Source organism: Ambystoma mexicanum, chromosome 6q (genome assembly GCF_040938575.1).
Source record: "Ambystoma mexicanum isolate Mex_15411 chromosome 6q, UKY_AmexF1_1, whole genome shotgun sequence".
NCBI lineage: Eukaryota > Metazoa > Chordata > Amphibia > Caudata > Ambystomatidae > Ambystoma > Ambystoma mexicanum.
Genome location: NC_090937.1, coordinates 1,379,342,779 through 1,379,365,632, shown reverse-complemented (window position 1 = coordinate 1,379,365,632; position 22,854 = coordinate 1,379,342,779). Strand labels below are relative to the sequence as shown.

At 43.6% G+C, this 22,854-nt stretch overlaps 1 protein-coding gene across 1 annotated transcript in view; it reads right to left on the bottom strand.

Moving 5' to 3' along the window:
* The window catches only part of HTRA3 (HtrA serine peptidase 3), a 403,425-nt gene that overhangs the window by 72,499 nt on the left and 308,072 nt on the right, over nt 1–22,854 (bottom strand). The window contains exon 6 of the mRNA XM_069632026.1: nt 11,178–11,292. Coding sequence (XP_069488127.1) covers nt 11,178–11,292 — 115 coding nt within the window. The remainder of the gene's footprint in view (nt 1–11,177; nt 11,293–22,854) is intronic.

Genomic DNA, 22,854 nt, shown 5'->3' with positions numbered 1-22,854 from the left:
ACTCCCCTCCACCACATTGCAATTCATCTGACAATGTAACATTTGATCCCAGCTCTCCCACATAATAGCGGGTTTCAGTCAATGTGAGCAACACATCTATACTACCTTATACCCAACTGTTGCCTTTTTGCTAACCCGAGCCACTAACTATGCAAGCGCCCACACAAACGAAAACACTTGCCACTCACATGTGGCTGTCTAATACCATTCCTCAGACAGCAATCATAAAACTACACCTCTACAACCAAATCACATACCACAGCCAATGCATGCTAGCACAATGGACAATTTAGGTCTCCTTTCTTGATAAAAATGACTCAAGGCTCCTGTCACAAGACACTTAGAAACGCACCTGCATGCGACACTCAGAGTGCTGCTGGTCTGCATGCATCAACACAATAGCAATTCATTTTGCATTTTCCCTCTGCCACCCCACTAACCAAATCAATCCTTTCTTTTTCAGATCCGCCAGAGTACCTCGAGGCCATGCAGTTGGCAGCAGTGCATGGTGTAAATCCTAATGACCTAACATTTCTGAGTTTGGACCACAAACTCTTTGAAAGAAACTTGGAAGTGTTCTGAAACGCCAGCCACAATGACCCAAAATAGCCTTTCCTATTTCCTCTGCTAAACAACGTCGGTTTCCTACCTTCCCTCAAGGACATGAGATGCATGTTCTTTGCTTACTGTATAAGTTTACTTATTTTCAGTTTGGATCTTTGCCTGGAGTGCTGAGGGTACTTGAAAACGAAATGTTTTTGGTACCAAGCTAAGAGTCTATATGGCCAGCAGAGACCTATGTGAGCTGAATAGCTATGGTTCTGAGCCCTGTGCATTGTTGAACCAGTAGAAGGCTTGGGGTTGTACTACTGTGCATGAATACGCCTACCAGCAGCTTAGGTAGACCATGGAATACAGAGGTTGTGAATTAAACCAAGTGGTCTGTTCACCAGCTAAATGTCTTCTTGCTTAGAACTGTGTGCCATTACTGTGTGTTTGCTTGTACAGGAAGACGAATGAAACTGGGAGGATAGCTCTTTGGAAGCGTGCGGGTTTTGGAAGCAAGACCACGCTGAGCAAATACAGGTTCAAATCCCAGGTCTGCGCTTAAAAAAAAAAAAAACCCGAATGCGTTATAAATAACTTGCCCTTCCACAAAAAATTCAATGAAACTAGCGCCTAGATACCTACGGGTTATGTGTGCTGCAAATACAATTTTAAAAAACCCTCAGTTCCATTATCTAATTAGTACCTGGCGAGGGTCAATGAGCTTGTAACAAGCAAGCTCATTGGCCATCGCTGAAGCATTACCCGGCCGACAAAGACTTACCTGATGAGGGAAGCGCGCCACATCCCTCGCAGTTCCCTTTCTTTCTCCCATCAGGCCGCCATGGAAAGGTAGAAGAGACTACGGGCCTCATTACGAGTCCGGTGTTAACCAAGGCGGTAAAACCGCCTGGTTAACGCCAGACTCTTATTACCATTCCGCCTCCGTGATTCCAGGAATTACCGGGGCATTACAACCCCGGTTTTCCGGGAATCACGGAGGCGGAATGGTGTAAATCCCCATTCCCATTGAGTCCTATGGGACTCGATGGAATGGGGATCATGGAAACACTGGCAGCATCTCGTAATGCTGCCGGTGTTTTCTCGTCCGCCTGCATGCGGGAGGTGTTAAACCCGCCAGGTCAGACCTGGCGGGAACATCACCTCCCGCCTGCAGGGGTCGGATTCAGGCGGTCCGGAAACAACGGTGGCGGCGGGTTTACCGCCACCGTTATTTCCGGACCGCCTGGGTCGTAATGAGGCCCTACGTGTAGTCCCTTCTCCCTGTTTCATGGTGGCAATTGTGTTTGTTTACTTTTTTTTACATTCATTTTAATGGCTGCCACGAAAAGGGACAAGGGACTACATAGCCTCTTCTTTCCGATCCCTGTCAGTGTTTTCCTTTGCTTTTTTTTCTCAAATTGAGAAACGTTCACAGTGCCATTTTTCAAATGGACAAAAATTGATATTAGTACCCCGGTATGACGTGCCGTGGTACTAATAGCAATAGAACCCTCGAAGGGGGGGGTATTATTACCTTTCCAGTAATGCCTCCCTCCACGGGTTCCATTGCTTAATTATATACTTGGAATTTTTGTTTGCATCGAGTGGAATCTAGGAATTGTCCGTTATTTTTTTTATAGGACAATGGCTGTTTTCTTTGGGATGTTTTTCATTGAAACAGATTTGGGGATTTTCTATCGCAATATAGAATAGTTTTCAGGGCACTCATTTTGTCTATCTTTTAAACTGTGCTTGTTTTCCATGTTTTCTCTTTCTTTATAGCTCATACAATTTGCAGTAGTTATTAGCTAATAACTAATGTTTACAAATGTCTCTCAGTGTATCTAAGTATTTAGCTATTTTCCACTGTCAGACTGTCAGGTGGCGTCCTTATATCAGTATACATAAGAAAAAGGAGTCTGAAAGTACTGATTAGTTAGGCAATTTATAGATCAGATATGATGGTGAGAGTAACAAGCCATACAGAACACCTTCATGTTAGTAAGAATCATGTAAAGAGAAAGTGGACAAGGAGTACTTAAGTTATTTCAGGACTATCCTTTAAATATCCACCTTGAGTAGGTAACTGACGTGGGTGTAATGATCATAAGTGTCACGCTTTAGTGGGCCCTCTTCTCAGCCAAAGTGCACATCCCAGGTAAATTACACGTCTAGATAGGCCATCCTTTGTGACCAACTGCTTAATTATCTAACATAATCAAGGCCCACAGTCGCAAAATATTCATTGGCGTCTCAGTGACATAAAAGCACATTGCCTGGATCTGGACCACAAATGCATTTATGGGATCCTCTGCCGTCACCGGATCCGAGCGCTCCCTAATACTCATCTCTATTAATGCCATGCCCCCTCTAGGCCTCCAACCAGTAACCCTATTCAGACAAAAGAAGAACCATCTGTTTTCTGTCACAATCCCTCCTCAAGAGGCTATATTTATTCAGTGTTGTGATTTCTATGATGCTGACAAGTTATTTACGTATGTAGGTGATTCATATAGTGCAAACCTAGCTAGAAAGCAATGGAGTGGTGGACATAGTGATAAGGGAAGGGAGGATCATCATCTGAGTCTACTATGGTCTTTTTTTGTTGTTGAAGTGCTGCTTGAAGAGCAGGGCGTTCAGATCTTTCCTGAATGGCAGGAAGGAGTGAGCCAGACTGATGTTAGCAGGAAGGTTGTTTCAGAGAATGGGAGCAATGCAGGTGAAAATTCGTTTTCTGGTATTCATCTTGTTGCACTTTTTGGATTCCACTCTGGCGAAATTTTGGCCCCCGGTGTTGGGTTAACCACCTGGGATGGTGATCTTTTCAACTTAGTATGATGGCATCTTGGACATTAGATTTGTGTAGGTGATGCAGAGAGTTTTGAAAGTGATGGAAGCGTGGAGGTGTAACCTATATCGTTTCTTGAGAATGGGGAAAGGTGGTTGCTTTTCTTTCTTCCTGCAATGAGGTGTGCTGTTGCGTGCTTTCCGAGATAGGCCAGAGTAGTGGACGAGACACCTGCCAGGATGGCATTGTCACAATTCAAGTGGGAGAGTAGCAGGTTGTGGACATTGGATCTGATGTCTGAGGTGTGGGGAAAGGTTTTGATTTGGTAGAGTACTGAGGACTGATAGCATGCTGTTTAAATGTTCTTGGTGATGTGTGCTTTGAAAGAGAGATCACAATTGGTATTAGCCACTCTATCAGTCATTCAGACCAGGATGCACAATTCCTCCTGACTCCTCCTTGATCTCACGAAGCACAAATATGAAACTGGACACTGAAAAGGACACTAACATCAGTTTTAAAATCTTAGGAATCTACCTTTATCTTACCGCTAATACCCTCCCTTATCCAATTTATGTTTTGCCCTTCAACAGACAGAAAACCTCTCTGAGTCACATTCAGTGCCACTTAGGAATATGGGGTCACAATCTCTTTCTCTTTGACCAGACAGTCCTCCCCCACAAGTCTGCTTATCACTTAACAAAACTCATAAACAGATTCCCGCAGGTTCTCTAGCCCATGTCTAACCTGTATTTTTGCCCGACCACTCAGTCTGAACCTCCATTTATCACCCACTAGACATGTCAAAATCCCAGTCTGAAAATGTCCTGCTAATTGGCAAAAATTCCAAGAATCTTCCTGCCCATCTGCAGCCTGAATATATGAGGACCCATTGGTTATTCCACTGTCATGGTCAGTGGGCGTTTAACCCAGCATAAATACTGGTAGCAGCAGGATCGCTAGGAAAGGCTACAATGGCAGAATCTGCTAGAGGCCAACTAATATTTCACAATGGTTCACAGCATGCAATCTTTATATCATGGCAGATAGGAGCACAGGACACCCTTCTGCAATATTTTACAAGCACCACGCAAAATGGTGGCATGCCACAGACCACTCGGAGAGCTGCAGAAGTTACCAGAACATTGTGATGGGAAAAGTGGTATATGCCCTGCTTAGGATCTTGCACTGCTAATTACAGAACAAGGAGCCATAGATGAGACCATGCATTTGAGTTCTTTTTGCCAATCCCTGGGGCCCCATCCACCAACTGATTGACCTCTGTAATTCATGAAGTAAGAGGGTGAGTGTGTGGGAGGATAACATCTGCTGGCAGCTTCTCTTTGGTTTAGTGGATGTTGGAAGGACTGTGGCAATAGGTTGAGGCAAAACTATAGAGTGTGAAGCTGGGTAGCGAAAGCAGGAGAGAACAGGAGAGGCAGAAAAAGGTGACTAGACAGTTTGGGAAGAGGAAGAGGAATGGCACAGCCCAGTGAGGTGGCGGATACATGATGCTATAGCTTTGGAGTTGAGCGGAGGGAAAAACAGAAGCAAAAACCACACAACTGGGGAGACAAAACAAAGAGACAGGATACTTATGGGGAGGAGAGAGTAAAGGGGGTCATGTAAAGCGGTGAGGTGCAGGTTTGCAGAGAGAGTGATAAAGGAAGCAGAAAACCTAAAGATTTCAACAAACAAATGGGGAGAAGTAAAGGAACATGCTTGGAATTAAATGAAACAAATGAGAGTTGTTAAAGACCTCAATTACTTAGGAGAAGTAAAGAAGTGGAGGCAAAGTAAGCCTGACCATTGCAGGGTATCGAGAAGGAAGAAAAAGAAGAAAGAACATTGAGAATAGCAAGCGAGAGGGCCCACAGAGGTTGCACCTGTTTAACATGTGCTGGCAATGATGGTGGCAGGTGTTCAGGTGGCGGACACAAGTATGTCAAGACTTCAAGCAAACCCAGACTCCATATGTCCAGCAGACGGGGAGGACCAACTAAAGAGGCCTCACCATCCTGATTACAGTTACTGCACCAGAAATATCTAAGCCAAAAAAGGACAAGGGGACATTAAAAACCTCACTAATTGTGAGTGACCTTTGTGTTACCACCAGAAGGTAGAATCCGAGGGAAGTGATGAATGGACTATCGAACTCCGATCCTCAGGAATTCCAGAATTGCTCCTTTTCAATTTCTTTTGAAGATTCCCCAACCTTCTACACAGTGCATCCTAACCCCTGGGACCAAGATCTTATAAAAAATAAACACTTTTGAACCTGAGTTCCTGATACCCTGAGTTATTTGTTAATTACCCGACGGTCGTAGAGTGCTACTAAATTGACACCTGAGTGAGGTTATGTTAAAAAGTATATTGTTGATTTGGTGCCAAATGGTAAAGCGTGTGATTGTTCTTTAATGGGTAGAAGTGATTTTATTTGCTCTTTAAGAGAGTGAATTTGTGAGTATAACATGCAAAACATAGATTAAACAAATATTGGGATTCATATTAAATGAAAAATCGATGCAGATTTCCAATAAGGTGTAGTTAATTGTTGAAACGTGTTGAACAGTTTGTATTGTTTATGAAAAAGTTACTAATGTTTGGCCCTATTCACAAACATACATGCACCGCTGCAGCATTGTCAATGGTTCACCACTCGCAGCATTTATAAAAGGTTGCACGTAGGATGTGCTATGTACACATTTGTGCCTTTTGTGTATGTGCACCTGTACACATTTGTAATGAAAGTCAGCATACGAGATCCTTCCTTTTTCAACTAAGTAAGCATATGTTGAGGAGACACAGGACCTGATTTAAAAAAGCGTTTTACAATAGTGTTTTACCTTTCATACACAAACTCTCTCTAGGAAATCCCCCAGAGCTGACACAGACCAGCGATCATAATACAGTGTTGCAAATTGATGCAATATTTGTATTCAAATACCCCTTGTTGATAGTGATAAATAATATAACAACCATGTATAAGAAGAAGCATACATACAATAAGCACATCTATTTTTATAAGGCAGTTTTGCAAAGTGCATATGAAATACTTATGCTCTGTGCGAGACAAGAGAGGAACACAAGGGAGAAAACAAGACATGGCAGATAAAATTGATATGATATTATATGATGTGGCATTTATAACGCGCCTGCACGCACGTGTTGTTAGGCGTGATAAGACAAGGAGGGGGAAAAAGAGGGAGGACAAAATAACGATCTTACTAGACCTTGTATCTTTCAGATCGCGCAAGTGTGGGGAAGAGGGAAAGGGAGAAGTGCCAGATGGGAGAGGAAGGGGGAAGTGCATTTAACTCACAAGTGCAGCCAGCGGATGGCTCATAAGTGCAGAGAGAAGGGATTGTAGGGTTGCAGCTACAGACCCTTAAGTGCTGGGGTGCCCGGAGGAAGTGCAAGGGCACTACACATGCTGGAGCCTCGGGCTAAGTTCAGAGGGTGACTAGCACACGGAGCAGTCAGGTGCATCAGCAGGGGACAGAAAGAGAAAGCGGAAGCGAAAAGGAAGGTCTTGAGTTGCTTACGGGACCGGAGGTGGTTCTGCTCAAGTTTGAGAGCGGCAGGGAGGCTGTTAAAGAGGGAGGCCCCAGCCGAGGAGATAGATTTGCCCCCAACTCTCTGCTTGGAAAAACGTCAGACCCTCAGAGAGTTGGAGGTGGATGAGCAGAGAGCTCGAGAAGGAAGATGTTTTTGAAGAGAACGTTGGAGGTAGAGTGGTCCCAAGTCCCAGTAGGTCTTGTGGATGGTGCAAAGGGTCTTGAAGTTGATCCTTGCAGCCACGGGGAGCCTGTGAAGAGATTTCAGAGCTGGAGAGATATGATCCCTGGGCTTGAGGCCAAGGACAAGTCTTGCAGTCCTGTACTTGATAAGTTGTGAAGGTCGAAGAGTAGAAGCAGGAAGATTTAGAAAGAGGCTGTTGCAATTGTCCAGCCTAGAGAGGACCGGAGCTCTGGAGACAGTGAGCTTCTGGGGGAAGTGAGAAAACAAAGAGTACCTCTGAGGAGGTTCAGCTGATAGTTTGACTTATTATAGACATCAGAGATGTGAGGAGGGAAGGAGAGGGTGGAGTCGAAAATAACACCAAGGTTCTTAGCCTCCCAGGAAGAAGCAGGAAGAGAGCCCAGAGTGGGTGGCCAGAAAGGGAATCAAAGGAGTGAGCGGGTGTCCCAACGAGGAGGATCCCAGTCTTACTGTCATTAAGGCAGAGCTCATTGGCGCATACCATTCCTAAATTGCAGCCAGACAGCCTTGCAGCCACGGGGAGCCTGTGAAGAGATTTCAGAGCTGGAGAGATATGATCCCTGGGCTTGAGGCCAAGGACAAGTCTTGCAGTCCTGTTCTGGATAAATTGTGAAGGTTCCAAAATTGCAGCCATTCTGGTATGAAAGAAGAAGCAGAGATGGCTGAGGGGAGCTTGGAAGAGAGCTGAGTGTCATCTGCTTAACATTGAAAATTGGAGCACAAATTAATGATGCGGGGGGCAAGAGGTGCCAGGTAGTGGTTGAACAGCCAGGGAGAGAGGTTAGACCCTTGGGGAACACCACAAGTAGAGAGAGAGATAGAAGAGAGGAAAGACCCCAGTTGGACCTGAGAGGGTCGGTCAGCGAGAAAGGAGGTCAACCAGGCCAGGGCCTGATTAGTGATACCAAGGTTGTCACAGAGACAATTGAGCAGGATGCCATGGGTGACTGTGTCAAAAGCAGAGGATAGATCGAGGAGAATGAGGACAGAAGGGAGATTAGAGTCAAGATTGGAGAACAAGTCTTCAATGGTGTACAGGAGAGCAGTTACTGTGCTTCTGGCGGCTCTGAAGCCAGACTGGTGGTCATGAAGACAACCGACAGATTCAGTATATACTTTACCTGGGAGATGGCCAGCTTTTCCAAGAGTTTGCCCAGGAAAGGAGTGATGGAGATCCAGCAATAGTTAGCCAGAGTTGATGGATCAGCACAGGGCTTAATTGGAAGGGAGTGCACAAGACAGGGCTTAAGGGAGAGGGGAAAGTTATTGCAGAAATCGATCAAGGCTGGAGCAAGGGTGTCTATGTCATCCTTGATTGTTGCGGATGAGCATGGGAGAAACATCTTTGAAGAGACTTTCATAGATCAGACTTGTCTAGAAACATCGTCAGAGGTGAACAGGGGAAAGGAGGAGGAGAGACGGCCTCAGACGGACCAGAAGTGGTAGAGGAGGAGGAAGAGAGCGTGGACAGGATGTCTTCAGTTTTAGTAGTGAAGTGAGAGGCCAAGGCTGTGGATAGGGCCTCAGAGAGAACAGGAGAGGTAGAGACTGCAGCAGGATTGGCCAGCTACTTGCAGATTTTGAAAGGTTCGGCCGAGTTGTTAGATTCCGCAGAGATGAGGGCTTGGCTGTAGGATCTCTTCCTAGAGAGGACAGAGAGTCTGTAGTGCCTTTGGAGCAGGGGGCAGGCCAGTTTGTCAAGGGATGTGCCTGATGCTCTCCATTTCCTCTCCTTCACCCTACACTTGTGTTAAAGGGCAGCAAGGTCAGAATCGTATCAAAAGTTGCACTTGGATTTAGATATGAAGGTTAGAGAAGGCTGTGTCAGGGTGTGATACAGCCAAGGTGCAGGAGGAGGAGAGAAAGTAGCAGCAAAAGCCTCAACTGACACACGCTTCATTGGTCGGATGACCGAGAAGGTAGGTGGCAGTACTGGAGTTTGCTTGACCAGTTCCATGTGTTAAAATCGCGGAAAAAATTGCTGTGGGCACAAAATATTGTGGCAAAAAGCCTGTGGTTTTGCCGCCACAAACCATGTAAAGGATGCGGGGGACACCCCCGCAAACCCCGGACCCATTATACCATTTAAGGGGGGCGGGGGACACCCCCACAACCCCCGCTGCCCTTAAATGGTGTAATGGAGTACACCTTTAACGGGTGAAACCACAGCATTTTTGCCAGGTTTTTTGGACAGGCGTCCATTTTGCCGCGTTTTTATCACTGCATACTGTTTGACCTGCGGGGAAGAGAGAGAGAGGTAGAAAAAAAGGAGAAAGTGATCACTCCAAGAGAGAGGAGTCGTGAGAGGGTTAGAGAAGGGGAGGTCTGAGGAAATGCGAACATCCAGGGTGTGCCCTGCAGATGAGTCGGGCCAGAGGGAAGAATAGAGAGACAGAGAGAGAGAGAGAGAATCGCAGAGGTTGCGAAAGGATCCTGAAGAAGGGCTGGTAGCATCCAGGTGGATGTTCAAGTCTCAGAGGAGGAGAAGTTGAGAGGTAGAGGCAAGGAGTGAGGAGGAGAGGTCAACCCACTCAGAAAGAAAGAGGGCGCCCTGGCTAGGTGGCCAGTAGATAGTGGCCACAGTGAGAGAAAGGCCAGGAGAGATAGAGAGCCTGCAGACCAGGCATTCAAAGGAGTAGTAGTGCTGCATTGGAATAATAGAAGCAGGGATCAACTCTGGGAAAATCAAGGCTACAACCCCACCATGACAGTTGGTTCTGGTTTCGGAGAGGATCTTATAGCCACCAGGAAGGAGAGTGTTGAAACTCGTGACAGAGCTGGCCGTGAACCATTTCTCGGTGAGACTGATTGCATCCAAATCAAGCTCTTCCAGGAGACGGCAGATGTCAGAGTGCTTGACAGTTGAACGAGAGTTGAGAATAGTGATGTGGAGCAGGTTGCCACATTTGAAGGACTTCCGGGGAGGGGTACAGGCCAGAGGTATACCCTGCAGGGTGTTTTGGAGGTGCCAGAGGATGGGCAGAGGAGGAAGGAAGAGAAGGCAGTGTACTCGGGGAAGGAGGAGAGAGTGCCAAAGAAGTGGCAGAGGTAGGAGAAAACAAGGTGGCCAGAGAATCAGCAGGGGGTGCCGAAGAGGTGGCAGAGGAAGGAGATGGCAGAGGAGCCAGACAGGGATAAGAAGGAATAGCAGCAGAGGAGAGGAAGTTCATAAGGCACTGGAAGCATCTATCAAAGAGGAGGAGATTGACCTGAGGGCCCTGGACCAAGACGTGCCATTTAAATTAATTATGGTCTTAGAGGAGTGGAAGGTGGCCTGGAGGACCTCCCACTGGGTGCCACCATTAATGGGAGAAGAGGAAAAAGGAGAGAGAACAGAGACCATATGGGGGTCCATAGGCCAAATTGGTCAAACTAGGAAATCCGTGCGATTTAGGAACATTTCCGTTGGTACCAAATTGTAGTTGTTTTTTAATAATATGTTTTGCAAAAATCTGGACCTGATTCTGGCAGTTGTGTAATCATCCATTCTATGGGCTTCATCAGCGGTTGGGCGGAGTGGTAAAAATGTGATGGTAACACTATTATCGCCACATTACCACTCTGCCTAGTTCTCAGGATTCACCCCCATCTCTGACCTGGGCGTAATTCTGTCGACTTTCCACCCATCGAGTCCTATCGGCTGGAGAAAAATGGGGATTTATCGCACAGCCGCAACTTGGGATCTGACGCTGATGGCGCTGGACCAAGTTGTGGTAACGCTAATTGTGTTGGACGGTATCCCAGCGGATTTACTGCCGGGATACCACCCACTCGTGATGAGGCCCTATGTTATCTATTGAAATATTTGGGCGTGGAGTATTACAATTGCCTGTGTCTGCCACTAGTGTGTTTTTAGCATAGAAACTCTGAAGGTCAGTTGTCAGTCTGGACATATCTAAATGTAACACAGAGATTTATGACTATTACTCCCTTTAGCCACATGCTTTCTCCAGATGCCTTCTGCCATGGCTGGGAGTTCTTCACACAGCTTCAATTTATTTCCCTCTTACAAAAGTACTCCTACATAAAATCCACAGCAGTATGAAACAAGGTTATATCATGAGGTTAGCTCTCTTACCTTTGTTTTGCTTGTCATGGGATTCTGTGAGGAACCGTGTGATGCGATCCGAAGGAATGGCAAATGATATTCCAGCAGTGACTTTCAAAGTGTTAATTCCAATCACTTCCCCGTCCTACAGTGAACAACCAATACAAATGCCATTAGAATCTCATGAACCTTTGATTTGATTGACTCTTGATTGCTATAAAGACAGCGTGTACTTCACTTCATTCTATCATACTATGACTCATATTACTAGATATCCCTCAGGCACTCAGTGGCCTTTATACAAGAAGAGAAGGTGGTAGCTACCCTCCTTAGGGATAATTTTAGATATTGATGCACTGTGCATCTACGCCCAGCCTTGACCCCTTTGTAACAAAAGCCTGGCCCTGCCACTACATCCGTCTTTGATGCGCGTGGAGTCCTTGATGGTGCCTCCACTACCACAATTATGAATAAGTTGAAAGGAAAATATGTGAATTCTTGAAGTTGATCATCTACCACAGTTATTTATTTATTATAGACCTCCTTTCCCTATTAGATCTGTTCAAATTAACATGTCTTCATTGATATATTGTATATCAACAATGTGGAATATTGGATTATACCCCTCACAGTACAAATGGGATTTTACTATGTCAAAAAATCCAATCGTCTGCATTATCTCTGAAGTGTACAAAAAGGAAGAATTAAAAAAAAGTATGCATTACAGTAAAAATCAATTACTAAGAGAAAAACTAGACAGCTACACAAAAGCAATGTGAGCATATCCAAATGGAACACGGGAGGGGTGGATACTTTGTGACAAAAGCAAATCTTCCCAATATGTAACCCGCAGCCGAAAAGAATTTTCCGTCGACTGTACCGCATTTATTTGTATGTATGCACTTGTGTTGGTCCGAGCATTGCATTATTTGTTTGTTTGTTTGTTTATTTTATTTATATAGCGCTCCAGACTTGGAGGTAGAACGGCACATAAGTAAGCGGTTACAGGGAGGCATATATACATTTCCATAATCCCACCAAGTGGGATATGTGCAGTTTTCAATACATATTCAAAACATCGATATTTACAAGTTACAAACAAGATTAAGCATTTTGTCATATATTTGGGTAGCTGATGCTAAGGACTGGGTATTACATTTTGGTCAGTAGCCAGTCAATGACATGTTTCCGAAAAATCTGAAATGACTCAATGGTTTTTATGTTGAGTGGTAAAGTGTTCCAGAGTTGGGAAGCAAGTACTGAGAAGCTGGTACCGCCTGCTCTTTTTAAGGAGAATCTCGGTACTGTTAGGCAGAGTGTGTTGGAGAATCTGGTGGTTCTGTTTGAGGATTTCAAGGTGAATTTATTGGTGAGATACGGTGGGGCTAGGTGGTTTAAAGCCTTGTAAGTGAGGCAGAGGGTTTTCAAGTCTTTTTTTTGTCTTATGGACAGCCATTTGCATGATTTTCTGATATCGGTTTTACTAACGTCCTTGGACTAACATGAGATAGGCAATTCCAAATCGAGTACACGTCACAGGTGGTGCCATACTGACACAGCATTCTGTCACATGATTTGGCAATTTCAAAAGATGCAACATTAGTGAAATTGAGAGAGTAGCAGGCACAGGCAAATTATATTCGTGAATATTAGAGATGTGATTGTTAGTGCTGTTTCTGAGACCCAGGAAGGCCAGGAAACTGACGTGTAGATGCATATGCTTTGTATTCCTATGAGCAAAGCATCCTGTGGTATTGGTATGGTTAGCAATGCGCCGGCCTACTCTGGTGAGATTGACACTGGTCATGACTCGATGACTGTCATTGCGCATTCACCTATAAAGCTGGCCACCAGTACACGTGTGGAAGAGGACGATCATTGTCTACAATAGGGAATGTTTCGCAGTTTTGATTTTTCCTCCAGGCGCTTTCCCACCAGGTAAACACTGGGACATGGCTGTGGTGCCGGCGAGGCGAGCCGGGGATACCTAATGTTTTTCTACTTGTTTATTTATTCATGTTATTCTTTAAAGCGCTGACCTACCTCGAGAGCAGCGGAGCGCTGTAAAAGGTGTGCGAAGCCAGCATTTGTGGTAGCATCTTTTAATAGTAGTGCAGTACTGTTTAATTGTCGAGGCTCATTTATATTAAGCTTAGAGGGATGCCTGTAACCCCACTATTACCTTATCTTAGTAAGAAAGATTCGAATGCACAGCACTTATGTAATGTTGGTTACTGTTATTGTTCCAATGGACTTATGTCTTCACTTTTACTTTCCTTGAATGTATGTTTTATGAAAATGTTCATAAAATGTATTTTAAAAAAGCCTTGAGTTGGTTCTTTGAATGACACACGGACAGGTGACTTATCAGCTACCCTTCCTCCACACAATCTATACATATACAGGTCTTCCATCGGCCACGAGACAGAACTTGGCTCAAGCCTCCATAGAAATAGAAAAAAGATTAATCCTTGCCTTCCAACTTACCCTGAGATATAAAGCTATGTCCCCCTCCTACACACTTCCAAGAACGTTTGATAGCAAACTCCCCCATCGGAAGCGATTTTCACAGGTATCATCAATGAAATAAGTCAGGTAGTTTGTTTATACGTGTGGTGTGTTCAAAAGTAGTTTCTTATACAGGTTAGTCTCATAAGCACTGAGTCATTTGCATTCTGTGACATAGGAATTCGGGTATGTTAGTAAGTTGGTGACTTGTTATCTAACAATTCTGCCTAATGTGCCAACTCCATTGCTAGAGGATTCGCCCTTTCGGCTTTTTCAAGGCAATTTGGCATATATTGTGCTAGTAATTTGCAGTGTGAGAATTGCATTTTGTCTCTTTTTTTTAATTCTTTGTAACTCCTTTTATTAGTTAAATTGAATTAGTGTCCAAGGTAACAGGGAAGAGCAGGTTGATAAGTTACATCAGGCAACACACATTATATTCCAATTAGTTCATTGGGGATAAAGGCATAAGGAAAATGCAATCAAGTTGTGGAAAAGGAAGGAAAATAATAAGTGAAAGAAAAGGGAAATAGAAAACAATCATAAACACCTTGTTAGTATGTTAAGATTTGTAACTTGCAAATCATCCATATAAATATTCGTATACATGCTGTTTGGGGTAACGTCAGCAGGTCTCCGCACAATGAGTCCAAGCATAGAGCTAATACTTTAAGCAATATCGCTAGTTCAGAGTGTGGTTCCTCCAAGCAATGTGGCTGGCATATTCTATGTGCTTGAATAAAGCACTAATTGTAATACAAAGCCGAGGATGGCATAGTGTTGGTAGATTAACTTTATCTTTAGTTGTGAGTCTCAGTCAGTGGTTGCAGTTGGTGTTTGTAGAGAACCCAGTGGCTGTAATCTTAGAGTGCAGAGGTCCTGTTATGCTGCTTAGTGGCAATGCATCATGTTGTCACGCCACTCACCTGGACAAAAGGGCAGGGTCACTGGGCCCAACAGACCCCAACATGGGGGATTTATCCTCAGTGGCGCTTGTTTTTAGCACGCTCAGACCCGGTTGCCGGCTCCCTGGGCACAGCCATGATTGCGGGTCTGCTCATGTGCGGACGTCCGTGTCTGACCTTCCACGCATGCACAGTCCAGCTGGCCTTGTGTCAACACGGGCTTGCGGTGAAAGCCTTGTTTGGGACCCAAGCCCTTACCTGGGCCCCGCTTACAATGGCATACTGAATCTCAACGGGGTCATGTACTTGATTGTGTTCCACTCGAAACATCCTCCTGTTTCTTGGTCCCTTTTGTTGTGCCTTCATTCCTTGTTCCCTTCTTGGTCCTGCCTCCCTGTTGCCAGTCTCAGTTCCCTGGTTAGGTCTTGGGCTCCTGTTCCCTGCCCTAGGTTCCCCTTAGTTCTCTGCTGCCAGTCCGGGTGTCCCTCCTTTTGGCTCCCTGTTACCTACTCTGGTACCCTGCCTTATTGTCCCTGCTAGCAGTCTGTCAGTTCTGGTTCTCCCTGATTTTCTGCATACCAGGGGGTCTCTTCCTCGTGTCATTGCCCTGCCTAGTGTCTCTGTTTGGTTCCCTACCTCCTGAGACTCTGTTCATTGCACCACTGTGGATCCTCATCATCCTTTTAGAACTCCTGGAGACTCTGTTGTTTGCACGACTGTGGATCCTCATCATTCAGTTGAATCTACAATACTGGACTTTTGTGAGGTCTTACCTACCAGTGCTTGCACTGTCGTGACACTATGCAAATAAGGGCAATTCTGCCCTGTGGCATTGGGAGCGGGTCCAGCGCCCACCTGTTAAACTTAACAAGAAGGGTGTTGGGTTGTTACCCCACACTAGTAGTTCTTTGCTTCAGCGTTTGTTGACAGACTGGCGACATCTTCATGCCAATCACCAGAAAGTCAGGTTCGCAGCGCCCAAGTGACGCCTTGTATAACACGTGCTTGTTAATATATATTGGTGTATGGGATTCGAAGTGTAAAGCATGCATTAACAATACCTTGTAGATTATGAATTGATGTGCATACATTATAATGCTCTGTTTGTTTTGTTTGCTTTATTACTTGTATTGCGCGCCAGACCCAAGGGTATCAGGGCACATTGCATAAAACAACTTGCTTGGTTACAGAAAGTAAATTTTCATACATACGTTTTCTTGATACAAAGAATACAATACAATAAGATGAAGTTGCATAGTCAGGATACAGATAAAAATACTATATACAATTATGGTAACAAAATGTTATGTACAAGGGTAAAACAAGAGGTAGAATGGAATCATAAACCAGATTGTTTATCCATATCTTTGAACCAGTTTATGAGGTTCTGCCGGAATTGTGGGTAGGATTGATCTTCTCGCAGGGGAGGGGGTAAGGAGTGTCACAGTTGGGCAGCCTTAACCGGTAAACTGCATCCCCCAATTGTTGAAGTTCATATTCTATTTGCCTCAGTTGGTGCTGCAAGAAAGAAACATCATTTGTCTTATGGAGGCAGACTTAAAGTTGTGTCTACTTCAATGCCAAGCAGTTATAGTTAATAGCTTGGTCAGATACATTGTGATGCTCGGCTATACTGAAGTTTGAAAATTATCATTATAATAAGTAGTGTAAGGCATTTATTTATTTTTATTTATTTAACATTTATAAAGCACTCACACAGCCCGCAGGCATCGAGGCTGTTACAGGAATTGTTTGTTTTTCTTAGTTGCGTAATTGTGTTTTTTTTGTTTTTGTCTTAGTTACGTATTTATAATGTGCGTAAACACCCAGAGGTTTCTAAGCGCGGACCAGGGGATCGAACCTGTTGTTGCTTCGTGTCGTCTTGCTTCCAAGACGCGCACGCTGCCGCTGAGCTATCCTCCCGGGATTACATACAACTACCCTGTGGTTAAGAAAACCGATGTGCATCAGTTGCCTGCTGATCCTTACAATATAATTGATTTCAAAGTCTGTTACGGTTCATAACCCATTTGCTTCAGTTAGTTCTACACAAGAAAGAAACATCTTTTGTTGTTTTCAGGTAGACTAAATGGTGTGTCTGCATTGTTATCGAGCAGTTCAGTTTTAATCATCCTCAGAAACATTTTGGTGCTTGGCTACTTTATGTAATAAGCTGTCTATTTTCTAGTTTATGCATGGATTGCTGGTTGCTGTTCTTGCTGCCGTGCTTTACATGTATGTGTGGTATGGTCGTTAGTTTGGCCACTGAGCTGTTGCTCGATATGTCTTGTTTAGAAATGCCTGTGCCTTATCTTCGATTACTCCTGCAATGCATGTACCTCCTTTAGTATGATGAGCCTCTCATATAATATTACAGCATAAACTATATACACTCTTGTGTGCATTGTCTAGTATATTCCTTCATTAGATATCCGAGTACATTTCCTCATAGACTTCTAAATCACTCACTGCTACCTTATTAATATCTAGACATCCTTCTTTTGGTATTTGAGCATGGGTATTTATATTCAGAAGACCAACTCTTATGTGCGTCATGGACGAAATCCCTTGATGTGTAAGGTCACGTGCCCAGGGTTCGGCTCATGACCGTCTGCTGTTTGGATATTGTGATCGTATCCTCCATGTTGGAGAGTGCGACTTGTAATGCTGACAGTAGTGCCTGTGACGCTCAAGACTAATAGCCTTGATTTATATCCATAAAAGTATCTAAGTTCGCAATCATTTTAGTATCCAGATATAATGTTTGCGTAAATGCGTAATAGTCTCGCCCGAAATGAGTTTGAGCAGCTCTAAATCCTGGTTATTTAGGCTCATTATCATGATTAGTCATCTGAAGCTAGAAACGGTCTGCTAATTAGATATTCTGATTGTGTCTTCCATATTGGAGCGTGCAGCTCTAAATGCTGACAATTGTGCAATTTTGCATTTGAAGATTATAGCATATATTTGCAAGCATAGGAATTACAAGGTCCCAAAATGTTCAATGTCAAATATTAGCTATTTTGACAATTGTGAGAATAGCCCTTATTTGCATACATAAAAGTTTATAAGGTCACAATAGTTTCCAATATCCAAAGTTCCAGCTATTTTTGTAAAGGTGAAATGTTCACAGCTGAAACAGGTTTAGAACAGCCAGTGGCCCCAGTTGTTCAACTAGTTTTATGTGATAGGTTGCCTAACAGATACATCCATAGAGGTTAAGAACAGGATATCCTCCGTGGTTGCTTACTACTGTGATATGCGTGTTATTGTAAGGCACTGGCATTGCTGGTTGTCTATATACCATAGTGCACATGTGGTATATTATGTGCTGACAGGCCTGTGTTGCTTTGGAAGTGAATCCTTTGTGGACAGTTAAGTCCACAAGGGATACAAGAAATGTGATGTTGTAACACCTTACTGTTGTGTCCATTGTGCTTTAAATGTCAACGTTCCCCCAAAAATAGTGTATCATAATAATGTTTCATAAGAAATATTGCATTGCTGTGTCTGTATTTAGACCATGTGTTGTTCCTCTGAGTATACATATGTATTTGGCTTCCATTTTTCTCAGTTTGTGTTCTCTGTTCCCACTGCGGACTGAGGGTTTCATTTGATCGATTAAATAGACAATAAAAGTGCTGGGGCAGTTTAGAAAGTTGTCGATATAGACTGTGTGACATCTGTTGCCATACTTTTTTGTTTTGACCAGAGTATACATACAAAATAAGCAAAAACACATTTGTGAAAGCCTTTGGCTTTAGTATGCTGCTCTGTTAACCAACTGTTTCCTGTTTCTAAACTTCTCACGTGGTTTTGACATAATTTATTTCTCAGGGTTGGTGCTTTGGTAAAAGTAATGAATGGCTTTTTCCCAATGTATTCTTTCAGTTGTCCCTTTATTTCATACGTATGTGCCAATGATTCATGAGGGTTCAAAAAATCTTGGCGCTATTGGCGTGATGAATCTAACTTGGTTATTGGTGGAGTCAGCATGTACCATTTTACTATTGTTAACTGTAAGTTCGCCTGTCGTTCTGCTGGAGATCTTAAGTTTGTCTTTTGAGAGACTAGCTTGGCGATGACCTCTTTTTTAAATCTGTGTTTGACCAGGTTTAGTGCCTGTTTGTAAACTTCAGTCTCGCTACAATTGCCTTTGCTCTTGTCATCTCCCCCACTGGGATGTTGTTGCTCACATGTCTTTGGTGACAACTTCCAAAATGCAAAGTCGAATTGACTTCCGTAGGTTTGAGGAAAGTTTGTGTTTGTTTTTTGTGTTCCTTAAGGTAAATATGTATATCATCACTACTGATCTGTCCTGTCAGTTCAACTCCAAAGCTATTGCTTTACTTTACTTTAATAAATGTATATAGCGCAGCCACTGACCCGGAGGCTTGAGCTACCTAGACATCGAGGACAGAATACAGACACTCAGGAGCCGTACAAAGACAAAATATGAGCAGAGTTAACAACCAGAGAGGTGTTTAATTAAACAGAAGGGTTTTTAATTCCTTTCTGAAGACCATGGTGGAGGTCATTTCTCTCAGGTTGTGGGGCAAACGTTCCAGGATGTTGTTGCTACAGCATAAGAGGCTCCAGTTTTCACCAGTGTTAGCCGGCAGGCGGGTACCTTTAGTAATGAGTGATTGTTAGATCTTAGATTGTAATTACTGGTTTTTAATTGATATGGTTGGTAAATTCGAATAATTCACTGTCTGTCCCATCCCATATTAGAAAAACATTGTCTATGTAACAATGCCATCCTATTATGTGTTGTATCTAAGCGTTGTTTGTCAGAGCATGTGTTTTCTCAAAGTGAGACATAGACAGGTTGGCCAATGATGTTGCATAGCAAGCTCCCATTACAACGCCTTTTATTTGTTGAATGTATGATTCGTTGTATGTAAAGATGTTGTGATTTGGAGTAAAGGCAAAGAACCAATACCAAAGACTCCACTCAATTGCTTATACTGGGTGACTTTAACCTAGGATTCAATTATCCAGAGGACAAACAATAGCGACTATGCTTGCTGAACATGGCCTAATCCAAAAAGTCCTCGCTCCAACTCATGATAAACGGAGGACTCTTGATTGGGTTGCCACCCTGAACTGCTCTACCCCCTTTAATAAAATTACCCCTCAACTATGGACTGACCACCATTTAATAGATTTCTCCTTAACTATAGATAAACAAATAGCCAAAGATAAAATGATGGCACCTCCCCTCCCCACCAGATTTAAAAAAACATCACACCTGACAAACTCCTTCCACTCCTCCTTCCTACTAGTAATGCATTCTCAAGTAACTCAGATCCCGACCTCCTGGTGGATCTCTACAATAATACAATGACTAAGGCCCTTGACACCATCGCACCACTTAAGCTACGCAAAAGTAAGCAGCAGGCACACCTCAAGGCCTGGTTTACAGCTCACCTAAAAGCATTAAGATTGCAAAAGAGAAAATTAGAAACCCTATGACGACAGTCTCCTACTGATGAAAACAAACTGCTACTAAATCACTTTGCTAATAACTACAAAAAAGAAATTATCCGCACCAAAAGAGATCTCTTTAATGAAAGAATCTCAACCGCTAGCTCCAATACCAAGGAACTGTTTGTGATCCTTCGGGAATTAGAATCCCCTATACCTCCACCGGACAATATGCTTAAAGACAAACAATGGTGCACTAGCATCCAGAATGCCCTAGCCAATAAAATAACATTTGCCAAAAAAAAGCTGCATTGCCCCTTACCGAGATGCCATGGACCAGCCCCACCAAAGGCACGCTTGGTACAGCACCGTTCAAATTTACCAAAATATCCATTCAGGAAACCAACAAAATGATTGCATCTCTGAAACCATCTAACTGTAAGGGTGACAACTGCCCTGCCCAAATAATTAAGGATGCTGCAAGAGATTTAGCCTCCTTCTTCTCTAAATTAATGAATGCCTCCTTCTCAACCAATACCGTCCCAAGTAACTTAAAAGAGTCATGGGTTCTACCTCTTCTTAAGAAAAAAACGCTTGACCCATCCATCCCCACTAACTACCGGTCCATTACCACTGTACCCTTTCTCCTCAAGATAATAGATAGAGTAGCCTATCTTCAAATCCAGAACTATCTGGAAGCCAATGAGCTCTTGGGCTCCCGCCAATCCGGATTCAGACCATAACATGGTACGGAGACGGCCTTAATTGACCTTAAGGCTCAAATTGATGAACTCAATGACAAAGGAAACACTGCTATGCTGCTCCTTCTTGACCTGTTGGCAGCCTTTGACTTGGTGGACCATGCAGTTTTATGCAAACACCTAGCATTGGCTGCCCAATTCTCAAGCGAAGCCATAGCTTGGGTACAGTCATTCCTAGACAATAAAACAAGGAGAGTTTTCTCCACATCAGCATCGGCGGACCCAATCCAGACAGCATGCGACCTTCTACAAGGCTCTTGTGTCTCACCAACTATGTATAATATATTTACCAAGCCCCTATTTGACAAATTGGATAGACTGGGTGTCACCTACACAAATTAAGCAAGTGACACCCAGATCCTCATTTCCCTTTCAGGCAACTTTGTCGCTGATACGGCCTTGGTAAATGAAACATATCTCCTCATTCAGGCATGGATGGAAACTCATGGCCTCTGCCTGAATGACGACAAAACAGAGATCCTAATTCTTGGTTCAGCCACTAATCTAAAAAAACTTGACACCAACTACTCTGCTTTCAACATCTATGGCAATATAATCACAGTAGCCAAAGCAGTGAAAACGTTCGGATTTTACCTTGGCTCCACCCGTACCTTGAGAAAACAGGTAAACTCTCTGGCATCATCTACTACCTATACCTGCAAACTCATTAGATCATGCAGACCATTCCTAACACAAACTAGCTGCATTATTCTAGCTAATGCCCTAATACTATCTAAGCTTGATTACTGCAACGCCCTATATCTAGGAGCCAATAAATAAATCATGAACAAAATCCAGACACTGCAAAACAATGCCCTCAGAACAGCCCTGAACTTACCACTCCAGAGATCATGTATCAAATATGAGAAGAGACCATCATTGGCTAAACATAAGTGACAGGATCCTTCTCAAAACAGCCTTGCTAACCTTCAAGTGCCTTCATAATTCAGCCCCACCTTATCTCACGGAAAGAATAGTCATAAGAACATCGACCGGCCTCTCCAGAGCGGCTAACTCCCACTGCCTACAGGTACCCAGATTTAGGTTAAAAAAACACGTGGTAATAGCTTTCTGGTAAAAGCTGCTCAGCACTGGAATGCCCCCCCCCCCTTGGTCTTGGTAGAGACCAGTCCTACTTTAGTTTCAGACGTAACACTGTCAACTGGCTACACTCCAACGACCTGCATAACTAACCTACTTGGCACTTGCCTCTGAACCGTCTTTGCACTCGCTTGTATCTTGTACCTTTGCCCCTACGGTATTCTATCCTAAATATTGTATTTATGTATGTATGTATGAACCTCATTTGTGCCTTTGGTTATGCAAGATATGTATGTACCACTACACTACCTTCTCTACTTTGTAACTAAGCTTTAAGTATTCTTTGTACTCTGTTGCGCCGAGCTACTTAAGGGTTCGGTGCACCCTACAAATTAATAAACTGACTCCTTGAGACATTCTAAATGCATGTAGTAGGTGGCTAACTTCTCTGCAAAACTGTATTTGAATGCTCTCATTGTAGGTTTGTGGTCTGTTGATGTGTATATAGCCTTGACATCGGAATTGGCTAATTTATAGCCCGCCTCCCATCTTGGTTTTGTCGAGTCTATATGATATGTTTAGAATCTTGAACATAGGTTTCAACCTTAATTACCAGTGATTGGATGCAATGGTCAATGTCATGGACTTGGTCTCAGTCAACCTCCCTATTCCACTTGGGATAGCTCTTATTTGTGGTAGATCCTGATAGCGTTTATGAACCTTTGGTAAAAAATAGTTTGTTGGTAGTATTGGGTTGTCCTGCCATAAGGAACTCCTGTCCCTGTCTTCAAGTATGCCCTGTCCAAGCCCATAGATGATTAGCCTGTTGTAGTCTTCCATTAGTTCCCGAACTGGTTTTTTATTGAGTCTAAGATAGCAACCTGGTATGGGCAGGTGTTCAAGTCCCATTTTGATACAGTCTGTGCTGTTTAGGATTACTATATTCCCACCCTTGTTGGCCTTCTTGATAATTATGGATTCCTCATGTGTGAGATCAGTCAGGGCCTTTCTCTCTTCCACTGTGAGATTGTCAGCCATTTTGTATGTACCTCTGCCGCAGTT